Source organism: Ixodes scapularis, unplaced genomic scaffold (genome assembly GCF_016920785.2).
Source record: "Ixodes scapularis isolate PalLabHiFi unplaced genomic scaffold, ASM1692078v2 PGA_scaffold0__279_contigs__length_252992795, whole genome shotgun sequence".
NCBI lineage: Eukaryota > Metazoa > Arthropoda > Arachnida > Ixodida > Ixodidae > Ixodes > Ixodes scapularis.
In genome coordinates, this window is record NW_024609835.1 from 252085975 (window position 1) to 252104693 (window position 18719).

The 18719-nt window shown below is 46.9% G+C and overlaps 1 protein-coding gene across 1 annotated transcript in view; it reads right to left on the reverse strand.

The window, feature by feature from the left end:
- The window catches only part of LOC120844255 (glutamate-gated chloride channel), a gene marked incomplete at its 5' end in the record, with an annotated part of 134397 nt that overhangs the window by 7400 nt on the left and 108278 nt on the right, over positions 1–18719 (reverse strand). Inside the window, 2 exons of the mRNA XM_042291251.1 lie at positions 2597–2891; positions 3546–3738. Of these exons, the coding sequence (XP_042147185.1) occupies positions 2597–2891; positions 3546–3738 (488 nt within the window). The remainder of the gene's footprint in view (positions 1–2596; positions 2892–3545; positions 3739–18719) is intronic.

Here is an 18719-nt window from a genome sequence, read left to right on the forward strand (position 1 = left end):
TGGCAAAAATCCTCATCGATGACCCTTCGATATAATCAGAAATAAAATGTTTCCCTGTCTTGTCTTGTTGAATTTGTCGCACTGCAATTCGTTTCGTCAACTACCCGCGCTGTGATGAGCAAAGGGTGTTTCTGCTTCCTAAAGACGACAGAGCTCTGGATCTCCCGCTGCAGTGCAGCCATTACCTAGTCCTACTGTGATACGTAGCGAATGCAATTTCGCATCTCTTTTATTAAAAAAACGAATTTTAGTAAACCAGGAGTACCCAGAAAATGGAATCACGCCACATGCCATCACGCATCGCATGTGTTTCACAAATAGACAAATTTCGCTTTTTGGCACCAATATGCCCTGATAAAGGCAACGCCGTACCAAACGCCACATTGTTTTTGTTTTTTCTTCTGTGGTGTTGTCGGCAGCTGGGATAGAGGCAATCCTATGACGGCTCTGACTTATTTTCGGTACTGTCCTTCAAATTTCTATTTTCCATCGCAGATACCTAACAACTCGTTGCGTTTTTTTTTTTTCTTTTTTACTTTGTAAAACAACTACGAACCACATTAGCCAGGGATTAGATTTGTAATAGTTCTCTGTACCAAGATGAATGGATGTAATAAAACCCTAGTGAGGTGTAGAAGTTTCTAAATGGCATAAAAAAATGTATGAACCAAGTTTAAACGTCTTTGTTTAAGTTTAAACTGTAAGTATAACCCTAAACAAACATACAAAAACTGTAAGTTTAACATGGTTACCAATCCCGCACAAAGAGACGAGGACAAACGAGCGAAAAAGAAGTTGCCTTCTTGCGAACATTTGACTTTGACTGAACTGTTTACTCTCTGGTGCCATTGTCATAAATCGTGCCACATCTTTCTTTTCTTCACTAAATATACCAGAGTTGTGAGTGCGCGCCTGTCTGTGTTCGGTGTTCCTTCCGCGTTTGTCCTCGACTCTGTGCGCGATTTGTAACCCAGTTCAACGTTTACCAACTCGCCCAGCTTACTACTTTACTGTAAGTTGAAACAAGTCTACTAACTTACCGAGGGTTATCTTTTTATAGACGAAGGCTGATCATATGAAACTTGTTTGTGCCGCGTCACGTAGCCTGGCGCACGGTGTCTTTCAAAATAAATTGATAAGCGCAGCCAAAGAACAAGGGAGCAGTGTTCATTCTCCTTGCATGCCCGGTTTCTGTTGACAGCGCTATCAACGTGGCGAGAGTGATTATGAATCCGTCGAAGCTGGGTCAGCGAGTGGTGATTCAATTCGCAACGACCGAGGGTTGCGAGGAGGCTACAGTCACCTTATAGTCCCTGTATGTGAACATGTTTTTCGTGTCTTCGAATCCCCAAAGAGAGCTTTAAAGTTACAATTGTACTGCGATGCGGCCATCAAGGCTGCGTTGACTAAATGGTTCAAGGAGCGCACACAGTCCTTTTTGAGGACGGTATACGCCGCCTCACCAAGCAGCGGGACGCGTGTCTGAATGCCTAGGGCAGCGTCTTCGAAAAAATCATGGTACAGGTTTCGTCTCTTATATATTGCTCCGTATAATTTTATTCCCCCCGCTGATGTACATACCTTGTTGTTTGCACTGCTAAAGGGACACGAACTGGTTTAATTTTGTTTCAGCATATAGTTTCTACACAATGCGGCCATGTCTCAACAAGAAGGACTCAAACGAGATGGGAGTGCGTGAACATCATAGACTAAAATCCATATGTTAGGCAGGACAAGAAAAGACACGACATCATTGTCTAGAGGCAGCTCGGCCTACACTAGGTTGCTTAAAAGCTACCTCTTTAGGGCTGTCTAAACAGAACACTTGAAACACACGCGAAGTGACGCTTCTCCGCCATAAGCAGAGCGGCGATCTGCTTCCAGCCATCTTTTTTGCCAGCGAGAATGCTTCCCTCCGCCACGCCAAATGTGTCCCTCAAGGAGGCCTAGAGCATGCTGATCACGGGTTTCCAGACAGCCACTCACGCGCTCTGTTGGCTGTCAGTCAATCGCTCAATGACTGCCCTGCGCTTAAAATCCCGGGAACGAGATAAGGGGGCGCGGCAGAAATGGTGGACAGGCTTACACCATTGGCAGGTGACGTGTGACGCCAAGTCTGACGAGCACTAAGGTCACAGAAAAGCAGAGATGGCGAGGACAAAAGACGTGATGGTTGTCCGGTGACTGTGCAGACGAAAAACGGCTTGCCGGACTTCGACTTTGACTTCATATTGCGGATAAGTGTGGCCTCACGCGTTTTGAAGTATCGAGTTTTGACATAAATTTACTCTTTGACTATGACGCAGTGATTCGTACAATAGGTAGTCATCGAATGCATACATTGGCTCGTCTATCTTCGCCGCACGTCCCGATTACTTAGGCTTGCAGTTTAATTCTCCGAAACTCACTTAAATTTGCATGTCTTAAATATAGAAGGCCCAGAAGTGCGCCCTAACATAAGCTTCCAACACGTCCTAGTGCCATGACCATCGACCGTTTGTCTTGGCGCGAGTGGGTCCTAAATGAAGGCCCCGCCGGATCATTGAGCCCCGCCGTAATCGTGCGGCACCGCGCGCAGCCAGAGAGGTGGCGGTACCTTTTTCATCATCTCGAAGTCCTGCGCCCGGCTCCTGGGTGCCTGCAGGAGCGGGGCCCGGACCCCCGGGGCCTCAGCGGCCGCCACCGCGCCGCCGGCAGATGACGAAGGTCGACTGCTCGGGTGGCCTCCGGCGCCGGCACCGTGGTGGGGGTGCTGTCTTCTGCCCAGGTTGCGGTACAGGTAGTTGACGATGATGAACTCCAGCATGGACGCGTAGATGAAGAACATGCAGACGCCGTCCCACAGGTTCATGGCGGTCAGGTTGGACACCACGGGAAGGTTCGAACGGAAGCTGCGAAAACAACACAGAGGCTCGCTTTTCGGACTGCATGAACTGGAGATTTTGTCATTCAATTGAAACGCAACTAAACGAGGCTTTCAACAATCAACAAGAGGAACTCAATTATTAGTTCAACGAGAAAAAACGAAAAAAGGTATTGTAGATAACACCCAGCTTCGTGTTGACTAGAAAAATCCTTATAAAATATTTTTTCTGCCCATTTGAACTAAAAATGGCGTCTTTCAATGTTTGAATTTTAGTTTAAGATAGGGCATCTTATTAAGTAATTAGGCGGTCCCTTATATTTGTCTGGTAAGAAACAGTTTTATGTTGGTTTTTATCTACACGGGTTTTATGCAAAAACCAGAAATTTAGAGCATGATATCAACAACAATAAATTCACAAAAAATCACAAAAAATACTTTTCTTTGAGTTCAAAGGCTTCTTCATCCAAATTAACTTTTCGCACAAATCCCAGACATAAAATATTTGCCGCGTCTCCATTGGCATGGAATGACCCGGCAGAAAGATCTGCGGCCCTGGCAGAACTCATTCGTACTTCCACAGATGAATAGGACCGATGGTGAAGAAAACGTGACCGACGTAAAATGGCTCTAGAGTCCTTTCACGACCTCCGGCCTCGGCCAACAAGAGTGGACAACTCGCCTATTGGTGGTGGTGCAAAAGTTGAGCATGGTTGTGACGCCGATCATGACACGGGCCGGCACGGCGTTAATGTCCAACCAGAAGCTGATGAAGGAGCTCGTGACCAGCACGATGCCCGGTACAAACACGGTGCTGATGTAGAAGGACTTGTCCCTCGTGAAGACCAGCAGCACTCGGAGGCAGCTGTAGTTACCTGCGCAGAAGACGGGGCGCTCAGTATGTGTGTGCACGCCCATTACAGATCACACATGTTTCCGGGCGGTTGTTTTAACGATGCGTCTCTTTGTCCTCGTGGGTATAAGAGACTTTTATGGTACGCAACCAGCTCTGTGGGGTCTGGAAATACATAAAGGTAGTGACTTTGTTAATTCTACGTATAAGCCTTTTGAAAGTGCAATTGAATTCTATTGTTGCGTTTTACTTTATATATATCTTGTAATTACCCCCTGATGTAATGCCCTAAAAAGCGTTTTTGAGGTATTGGGAATAAATAATTAAATAAATAGATAGATTTCTGCCCATATCTCACATTGGAAAGTAAACATATTCGACAGATATCTGCCTGGTTGGGTGAGAGTTAAAGTCTGAAAATATATCTCCAACCAAAAAATGAAAGGCAACCCGACGTTTCAAAACCAACACGGTTTCTTCTTCAGGGGTGACTGAAGGCGCGCGGACACAGCAGCAGCTCCCAACCTCTTCGTCTTCAAAAAAGGAAAGAAAAGAAAGAAAGAGAAAAGAAAAAGAGAAGTTAGGAAATTGGAAAAATTGTAAAATAACTTGTTAGTTATGAAGATGGTCATCTCTTCAGCTTTTCCGTCAGGTCACGGAGGCCATGTGCGTACACAGAGGGCAGAGCGCCCAGCGACCTGTTTAGGTTTCCTGGGGTGTGCTGGATGTGCCACGATTCCAAGAAAAGTCTTCTTCGAAAATTGGGCTCTGTGTCCACCACGTGCGCGTTCGCGAAGTCAATGCGATGGTCTAGGGTATCGCAATGTTCGGCGATGGCGCTGCGCTCACTGTCAAACTTCCGCACGTCGTTCTTGTGTTGGCGGATACGCTCGGGAAAGTTCTTCGTCTCGCCGATGTAGGTTGCGGGGCACTCTGAGCAAGGAATGGTGTAAACCACGCCCTGTGCTTTTTCCTTTGGTGGACGGTCTTTCGGTCTTAGCATAAACCTTCCCAGTGTGGACGTGGGCTTGTGGGCCACCAGAATACCTTTCTTTCCCAGTACTCGTGCGAGCGCTTCGCTGGTTCCCTTTACGTAGGGAACGCTTATGCGCGCGACTCGATGGGGCTGTCGTTCTTCTACTGGCATCTGGTCTTGTCTGGCGAGACCTTGCCGTCGGGCGATGCGCTCAATAAAGCTGCTAGAGTAACCATTTTTCTTTAGGTCTTCAATTATGGTCTTCTTCTCCTTCTTTCTATCGGTTTCCGACGAGCAGATAGTCGTTGCCCTACGCAGCAGGGTCGAAACCACTGAGGCCTTATGACCCGTTGGATGGTTGGAGACAAAATTTCCTAACTTCTCTTTTTCTTTTCTCTTTCTTTCTTTTCTTTCCTTTTTTGAAGACGAAGAGGTTGGGAGCTGCTGCTCTGTCCGCGCGCCTTCAGTCACCCCTGAAGAAGAAACCGTGTTGGTTTTGAAACGTCGGGTTGCCTTTCATTTTTTGGTTGGAGATATATTTTCAGACTTTATATCTCACATTGCTTTGGTCTCAGAAATACGATTAGAATCGTAGAATAAAACAATTGGAGAAACTTCTAATATAAGGGAAATAGACAGAATCAGTCTATATCAGAAGCTGCAGGCAAAGTAAAGTTTGGCGAAGGTTGTGCTAAGCGAAAATATGAAGGAACGAGCAAATCTTCATGGTTACGTCTAACTTTTAAACAGGTGTTTGGTGACGCTAGAATTGTTTGTGCTTCTAGTCGAGCGGTTAAACAATGAATTGTTTCGTTCCCGTCGAGAACGTTCCGCAATCTGTTCCATCGTAAGTCCGAGCGTGAGTCTAAAGCCAGTTGCAATGCAAAGACAAACTAACCAACTGAAAACGCTACAAAACAATGCATTCTTAGCATTTTTTTTAACCAGACAGCGGTAGCACATGCATCAAAACACGGACAATCCGCGCGACCTGGCACTTTCTCAAAGGCTTGATTCGCTCTCCGAAAAGGGGTGTAGTCTTACACCCTTTGTCTCACATAATACGCCCCAAAACTTCAGTTCGGCGTCCAGCTCACTGACGTCGAGCCGACGGTACCAACTTTCACAAGCGGCGTGATAGCCGAATTGTACAACTGATTAAAATAGCTAAAGTACGTGCTACAGACAACTACCATATCGGGTTTCCTTAGCGCTATAGCAAAATCTTAGTTTTTTTTTGTTTGTTTTTTTTGTAGTCTTTTATTCGTATGTTAGCTGTTGAGTAAGTTCTATTGTGCCGTTATCGAGCCCCTCGTAAAAGTTGGAGCAGTCGGTTCTACGACAGAGCGCTACAAATGGAACTGAAATTTTGAGGTATATTATATGAAACGAGATGTAAGGGTGTAAGACTACGCCCTATTTTTGAGAGTGTTTGGCCTACAGGCTCATAGCGTTGGTGGGAGGAAATGGAGCATATTTTCTAATCGGTGCAAAATTATATATTAATGTGAAACGATATTTTGCTAGGTGTTGGACATTTCGTGAAGCCTGGGTAAAAAAGTGAAGTCTACTAAAAGCGTGGCTTTTTGAGAGTGTGTGTGCTTGGGGTGGAAGGGGATTGCAGTAAAGAAAGCATAGGCGCCAGGCGGGACGCGGACGCAGACCTTGTAAATATTCTTTTCAACGTGTCACGACAATTTTTATATATTTATTCTGGTCGCGACACTTTCCTTTTCTGTATTGAGTGCATAAAACAGACTACCAGATCTTTAGGGCAGTCGGCGAGCTAAAGTTCCTTCATACACAACGACAACTCGTCCATCACTTTCCCGAGTAAGCACTACGTCTATAGGTTCAAAAACACTATTCACCTGGGCCATAGGCTCAGTGAAATTGTGCGGAGCTGTTTTTTTTTTCCGCTGAGTGGCGTACCTCCATGCGGGATTTCCACAAACCAAACAAGCATAACACCGTAATCGTATCAATATGAACACTGTCGTGTTTTGTTGATTTTTTCAAGCGCAAAAAATTGTATTGGGTGTGCGCTTATCCATAGGTATATTTTTACAGTTCGCTTTACAACATCCCAGAACATAGCTGCATCCCAGAAGTTCATAGACACATGCTTATTTTCTCGGGTTGCTTGCACAGTAGTTCACTGCCTACGGTATACTCCAAGAAAGAAAGAAGAAACAAGCTAGCAACGGCGCGGTTTTCTCCCTTCCACTGACGCGATCCCAAAACGGAGAAGAGAAGAAGGGAGGACCGAGACGTTTTCTTCTCCAAACAGACAGAGGAAAGGTTCCGCCCTCTCTCCTCATCTTCTGATGGTTTCTTTTTTCGAGCACCTCGCCCGCGTTGTTTAGTAAAGGTTGTTGACTTGATTCAGCTTCATCGGCAGCGAAGGCCGCCTGTATTTCTGTCTCCCATTCCATCTCGTATGCATTCACGTTATTACCACTAATGTTATCAAATGAGCAGGCGAAGCCGTAAGAAACAGCGAAGTGCCGGAATAGTGCTAGTAGCACTGGGCGAAGATGGCCGCCTTCGGATTGCGGAAAGACGTGTCGACGTGGACAACGTTAAAGAAACCGCGGAAACTGCGTCCAAGACGGACAGGTATTGCTGCCGGCTGCCAGCGTGCCTTTTGTTCCAAGTTCCGTTCTGCTTTCTGATGCCCAGTGCCAATCGCCAATCAACGTGGTTCTGTATTTTTACGTGTCAGCAACATAGCAGCAACAACACGATGACAGTGTTGCGTGTTGTGAACGAAGACTAGAATTTTCGCCGATGTGACCTTGTGTTCGCGTATCAGTGGTGTACGAGCAAGATGAGATGACGTAAATTGTCGGGCATTGATGCCGCTGATCGGAGGGGGCGTGCTATCGCATGTTGACATTCTGCTTTACATTAGGCAGTTCTAGCATAGCGTACGCTAGGGTCATAAGGTAGTTTTTTTAGTGCACGCTAAAGCTTTGAGTACGTATAATACAGCGTTGTCGCCACTGAGCGTACGCCGAACGCAAAATGTGGTCCCCGCTTTGTGTGCGCTATTTTAGCGTACACAATATTTCTGAAATTGCGTGCGTACGCAAACAGCCTTTGCGCTACGTTTTGCTCCTCCTAAGATGATTTGTGATGAGAAGTTGGCTAAAGCCAAGACCAGCCAAGACGAGCAGAGTTTAAAAATGGCGGCTTCCAGGATCGTGGCTGCAGTCGCTTTGGAAGAGCCGTGAGCGCGACGTCGGCGGCATCCTCGCGACTCCCATTTTCAACCGATGACGACATTGCACTCGGTTTGGAAGACCTGATAAGGTTGGCAACGATCGTCGGTAACTTGATATTCACGACACGCAGCGATTTCTCGGCGAAGGTATAGGTGTGCGAAGGTCAGTACCCGAGACCTCTCTTACCGAGGCGACGCAAGCGGACACGACCGGTTGACCGCTCCCGTTGTACTCTCACATGTTAACAAATCTAAAACGTTACTCTGGATAAAAAAAAAAAACTTTTGTTTCGCAAGTTAGAGCATTTCGTGCGCGAAATAAAAATTGTGATCATCTTGGTCGCGTTGCAAGCGCGAGATGCTTGGGCTTTTGCGTCGCCGCGGAGAAATGCTATTCTAGAACTTTGCGTAGCGTGCGCAAAAATTGCGCTCTTTATTCTAAAACTCCCTACTGGTGCACGCTAAAACTTTGCGTTTGCAAGGAATATCGTGCTAACCTCTGCGCGAAACGCTAACCACGCTTTGCGACGCTATTTTTCAGAAATTGCGTTCGTACGCAAAACGTCATTGGGTTCCTCCAAGGTGGATTTGTAATGAGAAGTTGGCTAAAGCCAAGACGAGCACAGTTAGAAAATGGCTGCTCCCAGGACCGCGGTTGAGGCCGCTTTGGCGGTCGCCATGAGTGCAACGTCGGCGCTATCCTGGCTATTGCGATTTTAAATATAGGACGACATTCCTCTTTTACACGAGGTGCACGTCACAGACGGTTTGGAAGACCCAGCCAGGTGGGCAACGATCACCGGAAACTTGCTGCTGGCTACGCGCGAATATTTCTTGGCTAACGTACGTCGGGTACGTCTGCCAAGGTCAGTGGACGAGACCTCTCGACCCCTCCTGCCGAGGCGACGCAAGCGGACACTACCAGTCGACCGCTCGTGTCGCATTCTCATATATAAACGAAGCTAAAAAGCTAACCCTAAATAAAAAAAGTTTTTTTTTTTTTTTTTCCAGTTGAATTGTTTCGTGTGCCAAATAAAGATTGTGACTTCATCTTGGTGGAGTTGCAAGCGCGAAATGCTCGGGTATTTGCGTCCAGGCGATTGAACGCTATTCTAAAACTCTATTTCGTAGCTTGCTCTAATGGCAGCTCTAAATTTAGCGCACGTCTGCACTAAAATTCCACATGTTATTCTAAAGCTCGCCATTAAAATGTTTTAAGCCCGCTTGGGGGATCACGGTGCAATCGATCGGCCTTCGGATATTCATGTTGGAACATTAATCTGAAGCAGCTCCTATCACACCCTGGTCAATGTGACTGTCGTCGTTGATATCCTCTATAGCTATGTCCGACTTTCAAGAAACTAGAAACAGAAGTGACGCAGGGGGGAAGGGGGGGGGGGGGGGCGAACGTGATTAAGCAACGGCGCCCACCGCAGAACCGCCCTCTTCGACGCCGAGACGACGTGGCAAAATTGGCGCTAAGATTGAGGTGGGCTAGTTGGATATGCACGATGAAATAAAAATTAAATAGCGCAAAGGTTACTCTTCTGTCACTCCTCTGAAAGACGTCGAGAGTCAACTCTCGAAGAGCGGAAGGAGCTACGCTGTCCCCGTGCCGTGCCTACGCTTTCCCAGCCTTACCTACTTGGAACCTAGTCTCTACGCGAGCGTCCGCTTCTCCGGTAACCGGAGGAGCTGTTCGGTTTCCTAGCCTAGCAGCGGAAGTCAATCTTGCGCGAGCTTGACGGTCGCGTCGCATTTTATTAGGGCGCAGCTCTTAGGGGCCCGTTTCCGGCTTGAGCGGCGTCGGCGTCGGCGTAACCGTGGGGTCACGTGACCCCCCAAGTTCACGTGACCCCCTCCCCCGAGGTCACGTGACCCCCTGACGTCCCACGACCCCCCCGTGAGGTCACGTGACCTCAAGGAGTAACCTATCCTTTAGTGCGCTTCCATCCTCCTCCTCAAAAGCTGCGCTCTAACCAGCGCTACAGGGAATTGTAAACGGCTTCATTTTTAAAATAAACTTCTAACAAAAAAACATTCCTCGCTACGCTGACACTTATTGTTGGTCAACATAGAGTGCTATATAAATAAAAATTTTAATGTAGGGCTAAACATATTGCGAAAGATGGTCCGAAGCTGTGAGCCTCCGCATCAACTGTTTCGGAACATGGCAGATGTCCGAGAGACAGCGGCCAAAAAAACGCCTGCAGAGTCGTGGACGAAACGTGCTATTGTTGTGACACCACCGTACTTGTCACAGCTACTTTATTGATTTCAATTAAGAACTTGGCTACTATTAGGGCCGCGTTTCCAGCTTCCCGAGCCCCGACTTTGAGAAAAGAATGTAGCGAACCTCCTAAAAATGAGGCGATCGCTTTCAAAATGTGCGACCGGTAGATAACTACGTCTCTGCTTACAGGGAGAAGCCAACTACGAAGACAAGTATTCACCTGTTATCGCACGTCACCTGGTGGGAGTGTCTGCTGACTTTCAGGTAACGAAACAAACACAAGTATCACTGATTTACAATCTGCAAAAATCGTTAGCGTGAAAAGGTGAGCTCGCTTAAAATATAATTCATGCAAGCTCTCCTTCAAAGGCGAGCAAAGGTTATGACCATGATCATTTTGCTCTTCAAGGCACGTGAGCGCCTGAGAGTGATACGAAGGCAACCAAGATAAAATTTCGCGCACGCCAGCACAATTCACAAGTTGTCTTCTTACAACACTTATGTCGCGGTCACACATTGAATCCATCAGATGAAAAACCGTCTGCAAACACTGTGTTTAATGACGGGTGCATTGGGCATACAACAACTGTCTGCAGACAGATGCGTACATGAGGCACCTCTACCCTGCTTGAGGCGTGTCCGCATGTCATCGTGTCCGCAGTAAACACTTCCCTTTGATGTACGAGCAGGGCGGCTCCACAGTTGTATATCCGAGCACGCAACCTCCACGGTTCATCAAGTGTGTGTTCGCAAGGATACCGGCCGCTCGTCGAAAGACAATGCGTAATAGTGCAACTCCTAGCAGGGAAATTCTTCATGTAGGAAATTTCGTCATAGGGTGATTCGCCACTTGACGAAAAAACGGAGATAATGTATAAAGCTCTTGTTTACCGCAAAATAGCTTTTTTAGCGTTCGGTCGCTTTCGTTATTCACCTCCTGTTTAATAAATTTAGACTAATTGTTTCCTTTAATGGCGCGTTCACACTGGAAGCGGATCCGCGTTCGCGAAGCGGATCCGCGCGTTCTCAACCGCAAAGCGGCTAGGATCGAGCGGTTGGAGCGCGTTTTTGCCAACCGCTTCGTTACCGATTTCTCCTAACCGCTTTCACGAACCGCAAAGGGGCAACCAATCAGAACGCGACGCTGACGTGACGTCAGTGACTTTCAAAACAAGATGGCACATTGGCACCTGCCGCTGGTGAGGCGTCCAAGGCGCTGCAGTCTTAGCTTTCGACAAATCAACGGAGAAACTTGATGTTCACGTCCGTCACTTGAATCCGCCGCGAAAAAAATTGACTCGGTAATTTTAACGGGCCTCGCACCGGTGAGAGTTTGTTGATTATTCCGGGTGCCACAGCCCAAGCTCGCCTGCCTTGTTAATCTCTGCCTATAAAACGTCGGAACCCGCCCCTGACCGACCGAAATGTCAGCTTTTCTACCCACTAGGATAGTCGCGTGAACTATCGAAAGCTTTCGACACCGTGCATGACCACCACGAAGGCCGATAGAGACGTCGTGAGCTTGATTGCGTAGCCAACGCACTACCGCAGAGGGGGCAGGGTACCTGCGCTAGCCCGACCTGTAACGTTTACTACTAATAAAAAAAATAAAGGGAACCTACTCAAGGAATAAAGTGTACGTACCAAACAATGCAGAGGTAATCCATACGGCGTTTATTTGAGCTTAATGTCAAACAAACAGTAGACTCGATCGACGAGCGAATGACGTGAGGAGAGTCCGCCACCAACGAAGCCACGACCGGCTAGCACCGGACATATTCCCCCGCACCACGGTCCACCCCACCGCTCACAACTTCGGAAATGATAACAACGAGGGGGGAAAACTGGCCCTCTATCCCAAAAACAAGGTCAGCTATTCATGCGGGAAGGGTCCACTTCGAAGAAAAGGTCGGGGGCATCCTGTTCTGTGTCAGCAAGGCGCGCCTAGCTGGGCTTTGCTTGTGAGCGAAGTCGAAAAAATCAGAGGCCAATTTGGCGGGTCCATGCTCCTTTTTTCGCTGCCTGAACTCGTGATGCGCGCGAACATCCCGGAGAAAAATATTCCGAGTGCCAAAATAGCAAAAGTTTGGCTTTGGATCTTGAATTAAAGTGGATTTTGGATTGTAAAACAGGGTTGCCAAACGCAAGTCTCAAAAGATCACGCGTGATTGCCGAGAAACCGCCAACCGCCTCTCGGTGTGTCTGAACGGGGTCGCTCGCGAACCGCATCCGCGACCGCTTCGCGAACGCGGATCCGCTTTCAGTGTGAATGCGCTATAAGTCCTCCACCATTGAGTTTTCTCAGCACTGTTAGCTTAGTTATTAGGTATCGTGAAATGTGAACTCCAATGACGCGTTCCTTAATCAGCTGACTGCTATAAAAGGTATGGTTTCGCGAATCTGCTTTTGAAGTCGTCATGAAAGTTATCCAGACGACGGAAAGAGATCGAGAGATGCTTGTTTGCGATTAAGTTTTATATACGTCATACATACGAAGCCACAGCAACACGGAGATAATGTAACAAACAACCACAGCGACACGAAAAGAATGTAGATCATCCACGTGCGCGACAGACACAGACTGCGCATGCACAATTGAAACGTTTCACGTAACCTTCCAGAATCGCCAAACAATTTGCCACCCATTTGTTTTTTTAGTAGTGACTGAGAGCGCTGCCAAGATTCTGGTGCAAAAAACATAAGTATAGTTACTGTCTAATAGAAATTTGTAAAGGTATATATCTTAAGTCGAAAAAAAATTAAATCAAGGAAGGGGTTTGTTTGTAGTTCTACTCACTTGGAAGAACTATGCTCGATAAGCATAAAAAATGCTAAAGAAACGGAAAAGACTGTTAAATAAACTTGAGGTTTTACGTTCCAAACGAACGAAGGGCATCTGGCACGCCCCAGCGGAGGATTGAGGATTAATTTCGACCACCTGGGGATCTTTTGACGTGAACCCGAAAGGTCGATTACAAGGTGCCTCCTCCGCAGTAAGCCTCCGTCAGATTGCGGGCACCTCGGTCGGGATTCGAACCCGTTACCGGAAAAAATTGTTAATGGTTTGACGAATTATCATTGTGACGAACTGCCTCCTTACGTATTGTCCCAGGTGACAAATCACCCTGCTACCAGCTCACGTGTGACAAATTGTCATTCGACGAACGGCCGTACAGCTGTGCTCGCCGCTTCGCAAAGCATGCGTGATAAGATCAAGCAAGGGACATTTCACCTTCGAGAAACTATTCACGAAAGCCTAGTTTTCTTGCACAGTATCTATTAAACGTTTAACGGTCGAGTTTTATTTTTCCCAAAAGACGATTGCCAGTGGTACGGTTTTGTTTACAAAGTAATAGAATAAAGAAAGGGTCAATGCAGAGGCTGCTCAGTTAGAGTGCTTGCAGGTTGTTTAGGTTTAGAAACACCAAGTGAAAATATTGAAGGCGAAAATTTGTCACCCTTCTTCGTTGATAATGCAACGAATGAAGACGTGCAAGCGATCTGGACAATAATAACAATAATAATCCCTGGAGAGGGCAACAAAATGGACAAAGGACAAACACAAGTCTCCACACAGAGCTAGGGGACCGGTGCACTACTGAAAAAATCCACCTCTTCCTGGTATAAAACTCCTGGTTAGCTGACTTAATAGGGCGCTTCAGTGGACATGGAGATGTCCCTGGTTGGACACCAGGACAAGGCGGATTTTTGTCGATCGTGCACGAGTCACCTAGCTGTGTTTGGACATTTGTGCTTGTTCTTCGTCCCCTTTGTTCCCCCTCTTCAGTGATTATTGTTGTTAGTCTTCCTTCCATTCGCTTTAATTTAGCGCATCCGCTTCAGTAACATTCTAGCTGCTTCAGATTCTTAACCGGAGGTACCTTACACAACTTCTCCGTCGGATGGTGAGCTCCCATCCTTTAAATATAATTCCAAAACGTGTTCGAACTCTCAATTGGAAGCGCGTGTACTTCCTTTCATGGTCACTACCGACAGAGAAGCCGTCATGCAAAGTGAGCGTCATGTGCGCGGGGTGTCTAATTTAAAAACTATAAATAGCCTAGCAATGTGTAACATCGTGTGAGTATAATGTGTATAGTTCGCCAAAGATGTAGCAAACAGTAACACCTCCTGCGATCTGTGAATTTTCGCGTTTAGACGGTCATTTCAAATATGCAATCACCACCGTACATGTACGGCGACGACCGTCGAAGGCATAATGAGATTCCTAAATTCTCCACAAAAATTTGAGTCACCTTGTGTGGAAACTAATTACAGCATATTAGGTTTGCCAGTACAAGCTGCGCGAAGTTCCATTCAGTCATGGTACAACACGTAGACTACTACCTCAGAGATGTACACACGATCACGTCCGTTACTTGAAACATAATCAAACAAGTTTGATTTCTCTACACTGTGTAAGTCAACAATTGCTACGTTCTATAGCTTGTTAAACCCGTCTTATTGCCCAGACAGCGTGAGAAGGGTACACATAAAAAATTCCAGACATCAATTAAATATTCAAGCTACAGCTGGTGGTCATCGTCCATGGGCCGTCTAGAGCTCCAAACCCTGTTGGGCCAGTGATCGCTTAATGCTATTTACCTCAAAGCAAACACATTTGCTTAACCTAAGCGCTCCACTATGTGATAACAGTGAAACCAAAAAGAAAACATTCACCTGATTTTCGGAAAGGAAATTACTTGAAAGCAAAGCAAAAGAAAAAAAATTGACAACTACTTTGTAATAAAACAATATCCAGCATTGGCATACTCTGATTTATTTCAGGCGTAACAGACGGCATCTCGACTGGATGGTGCTGTCGCCACTGCTACATCACAGCAGTCTGTCAAAGTTCACACGTTCTTGGTAAAATCGTCAAGTGGCGGAAGCTCCCATCCGCGAGGCTCGGGTATCTGCTGGCGTCTGGGAACTAACATTTCAGAATAGAGGGGGTTGCAGTCTTTGAGCATTGTGACACGCCAGTAACAATATCCATTGCACGACACCGGTTCTCGATGTGGGGCGGATTCCAAAAAAAGATATCCTGACGTAACCTGCAAATCTAATTAGAACGCTCTCATCAAATAATATCGTGTAGCTAGTTGAAACTGAAATCTGAGCAGGAACCATTGTGTTCACGGATGACCTTCATGCTACATTCACTGCTTGGCAATACTGTGTCATCTAGAAATTATACCAGGCACATATTCTCAATGTTTCTCGCGTGCAGCCAGCACTTTGAACATAATGAAAAAGGTGGATGTAGTACATTTTAAAGGCCCTGAAATTGGGGTTATTAAGCAAGCGTGTGCCGCAATAGTACGAGTTAGCGAGATGTCACTGCAACGAACAGACCTTAAAATAACCTGTAGTAGAGTAGTAAGCTGGCGGAGTTGGTAAACGTTGAACATGGTTATATTTCGCGCACACAGAAACGAGGACAAACGGGGAAGGAACACAGAACACAGACAGGCGCGCACTCACAACTCTGGTATATTAAGTGAAGAATTGTGTTCCTCACCAGAGTCGTAAGTGCGCGCCTGTCTGTGTTCTGTGTTCCTTCTTTATTTGTCCTCATCTCTTTGTGCGCGAATTTTAACCATCTTAAAATAATCTATTTTTCAGCAGCTAATTTTCAATATTGATTTGAAACGTGGACGGTAAGCTAAAGGAACCAGCCGTAGCACATGATACATCCATTCGGACACATCCCAGACGTGGAGGTGGACTCAATATTTATGCGTAGCTGTGCAGGAGCAATGTGCGCTCTTGAATAAGTATATCTCAAGCAAACATTCCTATTATGAGTGTTATCATTAGAAATACAGTAAAAGCAACATAGCAAATTTGGGAACGTAATTTTGGAATGGCACTCAGTTGGTCGACGAACGTTTTAGCGAACGCCGACTTTTCATCGAAAGACACGTTAGCGAATGGTCGACCGCCGCGGAGTGGCGTTTACGGGTGGGCCAAGGGTATTACCATTTATGTAAAGAGCTGCCATAGACTGCCGCCGCTAAGCGGTGTGAACGCAGCGTGTGAAAGGGCGGGGGGAGGGGGGGGGGGGTGTTAGCGCGCTTTTGTTATTCGTTAAAAGGGTCGATTCGCTCAAATGGCGCACATCGCTAAAACGTCGCTTGCTCATGTGATATGGACCCCGTAATTTTGATGAACTCACTGCCCACGGCTAAATCAATTATAACCAAATCACTGAAGGCGAAGAAGAATTACAGATACCGTGCTCGCGACGCTGGATTACCGGTAAGTTATTCGCACTAGTGACACCCGCTAGCACAAGCGTGAACCCAACTGCACGGTCCTTGACGATCTTGATATGTCCCCACGTCAACACGGCATAGTACATGAACTACCGACACGAACACAGCGCTGGGTGTCTCGGTGGTCTCGCTGGAACGCAAAACCGATCCGGTAGTTACACGACATCAGCACAGCTTTGTTTTCATAAAGGTAAATGGTAAAACGAGCACGACCCCGCAGGATATAAACGTTGACGTTGCAGCCCCGCTAACCTCGCCACTGCGCTCTCGACGACGCGGAAGCACAGTGCATTTTTAAGTGTCTTTTTCAAGCGGCAGATACCAGTAAAACTTTCTTCCTTCATGTCACACACACAAATAAACGCAACCGCGCCTTGTTCCCGGTATAAAAAGCACTCATAACTATAATGAGACAAAGTCCATCGGTTTCACGTCGAAAGAAACCATCGACGGGCTCGTCCCGTTTTCAGACGAAACAGAAAGGAAACTAAACACTTTTACTTTGTCGCGGGGGCTGTAGCCTTCACAGTTCGCCAAGTTATCGTGAAACGAAGAGCTTGTTGAGCAGACAATACGACTGTTGTGAGAGCCCTTTGGCGCGTTCCGCATTGTCCTCCGGTTTCCCCGTCCCCCGCGATTGTGGAGCCTAAGGTAACGTGGCATTGCTCCCGAGAAGCGTGGGATGGATCTCAGAGTGTCAGCCAATGGCTGGGTGACGCGGCCAGGGATCGCGCTGCGGGTGGATAACCGAGCTACTAATGAGGACGAGCGGACACCGTTAGCTCTATCGTGGATGTTGGAATGGACTGCGAACGAGAAGGACGTCCCCAGCTGCTGGCACGGACCCATGGAGGCGTCGGCACTGGGCCGCCACCCTGGGTACCGGCGCTGCCTGCTGATGACCCTGCCTGCCGCAGGCCACCCGACCACGTGGACGAGGGGCAACAGCCCCTCCAGCGACAACGGACGGCCACTGAACTACCATCGAGCCGAGCATTCGCAGGACCACACCGTGAGCAAATAAAATTTAACATGACAGCTTGCCTCCGATGTGATTCTATTTGAAGGAGATCGTTTGTGAACGTAAAAAGCACCGCAAGAAAAAGACTGCTTGAATAGCTTCTACGGCAAGAAATTTCACGGGCATAGTATTTCTTCACAATATTTTCGGTTGTGAAAATAAATTTTTTCTCCAGAATAAAAATTGGGCTGCCGGGAGTACCAAGGACCCGACCGTACCCAAATAAGCGAACAAGACGGGCAGCTTTCTCTCTAGTACAGGGCGGTGCTCGCTGTTTCCGCTCATGAATGCCAAATGGAGGCGCCCCTGGTCGCAGTGTTTCTCCGACACAAAAGGCGGCCAGACGCCCGAATGAGGCGAGTACTGGAAAGAACGAGATGTCTGGATCACAAAATCTAATTACGTCGTCCCGTTCCATTCATTTCCCCGATACCAACTCGGAGGGTTCAGAGCCCGGCCAACTCGGAAACAAATTAGTCTATTAACGGAGAGATCCGCGCCCGCAGTTTCGGGGAGCGGCATTTCTTAATGTTCCTTGCCCGACCCCGAGCGATTTTGTTTTTCGCGCGCTTTTGGAATTTTCAATCTTGGTACTAACAAAGAATACACTATATATGCTCGTTGCTCTGGGCCAGGGGGTGCGAGCCCGTCCGCAAGTCGCGACCATGTAAAGCATGCATGAAGCATAAAGTGGCGCTGCAGCGTTTGATTATGCACGAGCCACGGCGGGCGTTTATACAAGCGTGTGTCAGCATCTGTCTACGCGCAGTAACGGAACGTTTGAAGGAGCTCAATCCAGACGCAGCCGCGGCTGAGCTCAAAGGGCCCATCAGAGAGCGTCAAAAGCGCAAAGATCTTTCTACATCATTCAATTACTTTTTGTTTTCGAATGTAGGCGACAGTCACTACAATCCCGGAATTTTGTTTTTTCTAAGTGATTAGTTGGCGAAATCAATATTCTTTGAACCGACTGACGAGCTTGAGGTTTTTTTTTTTTTTTTTTTTTTCAATTTGCAAAAGTCTAAACAATACAAATAGCCTTGACTCTCATAATATACACAGTCGCCCAGTAAAATATCTTTTGCGAATAATTACACCATGTCTGACACACATTTATAATGTAGCGCTTATGACGGGACAGTTTCCAACAGCTATGCAGCTAGCTAGAGTAGCCGTAATCTATGAAAAAGGGTATAAGACTGACTTCGGTAACTATAGACCAATACCAATACTCCCGTTTTATTTTCTTCTAAAGGTTTAGAACGA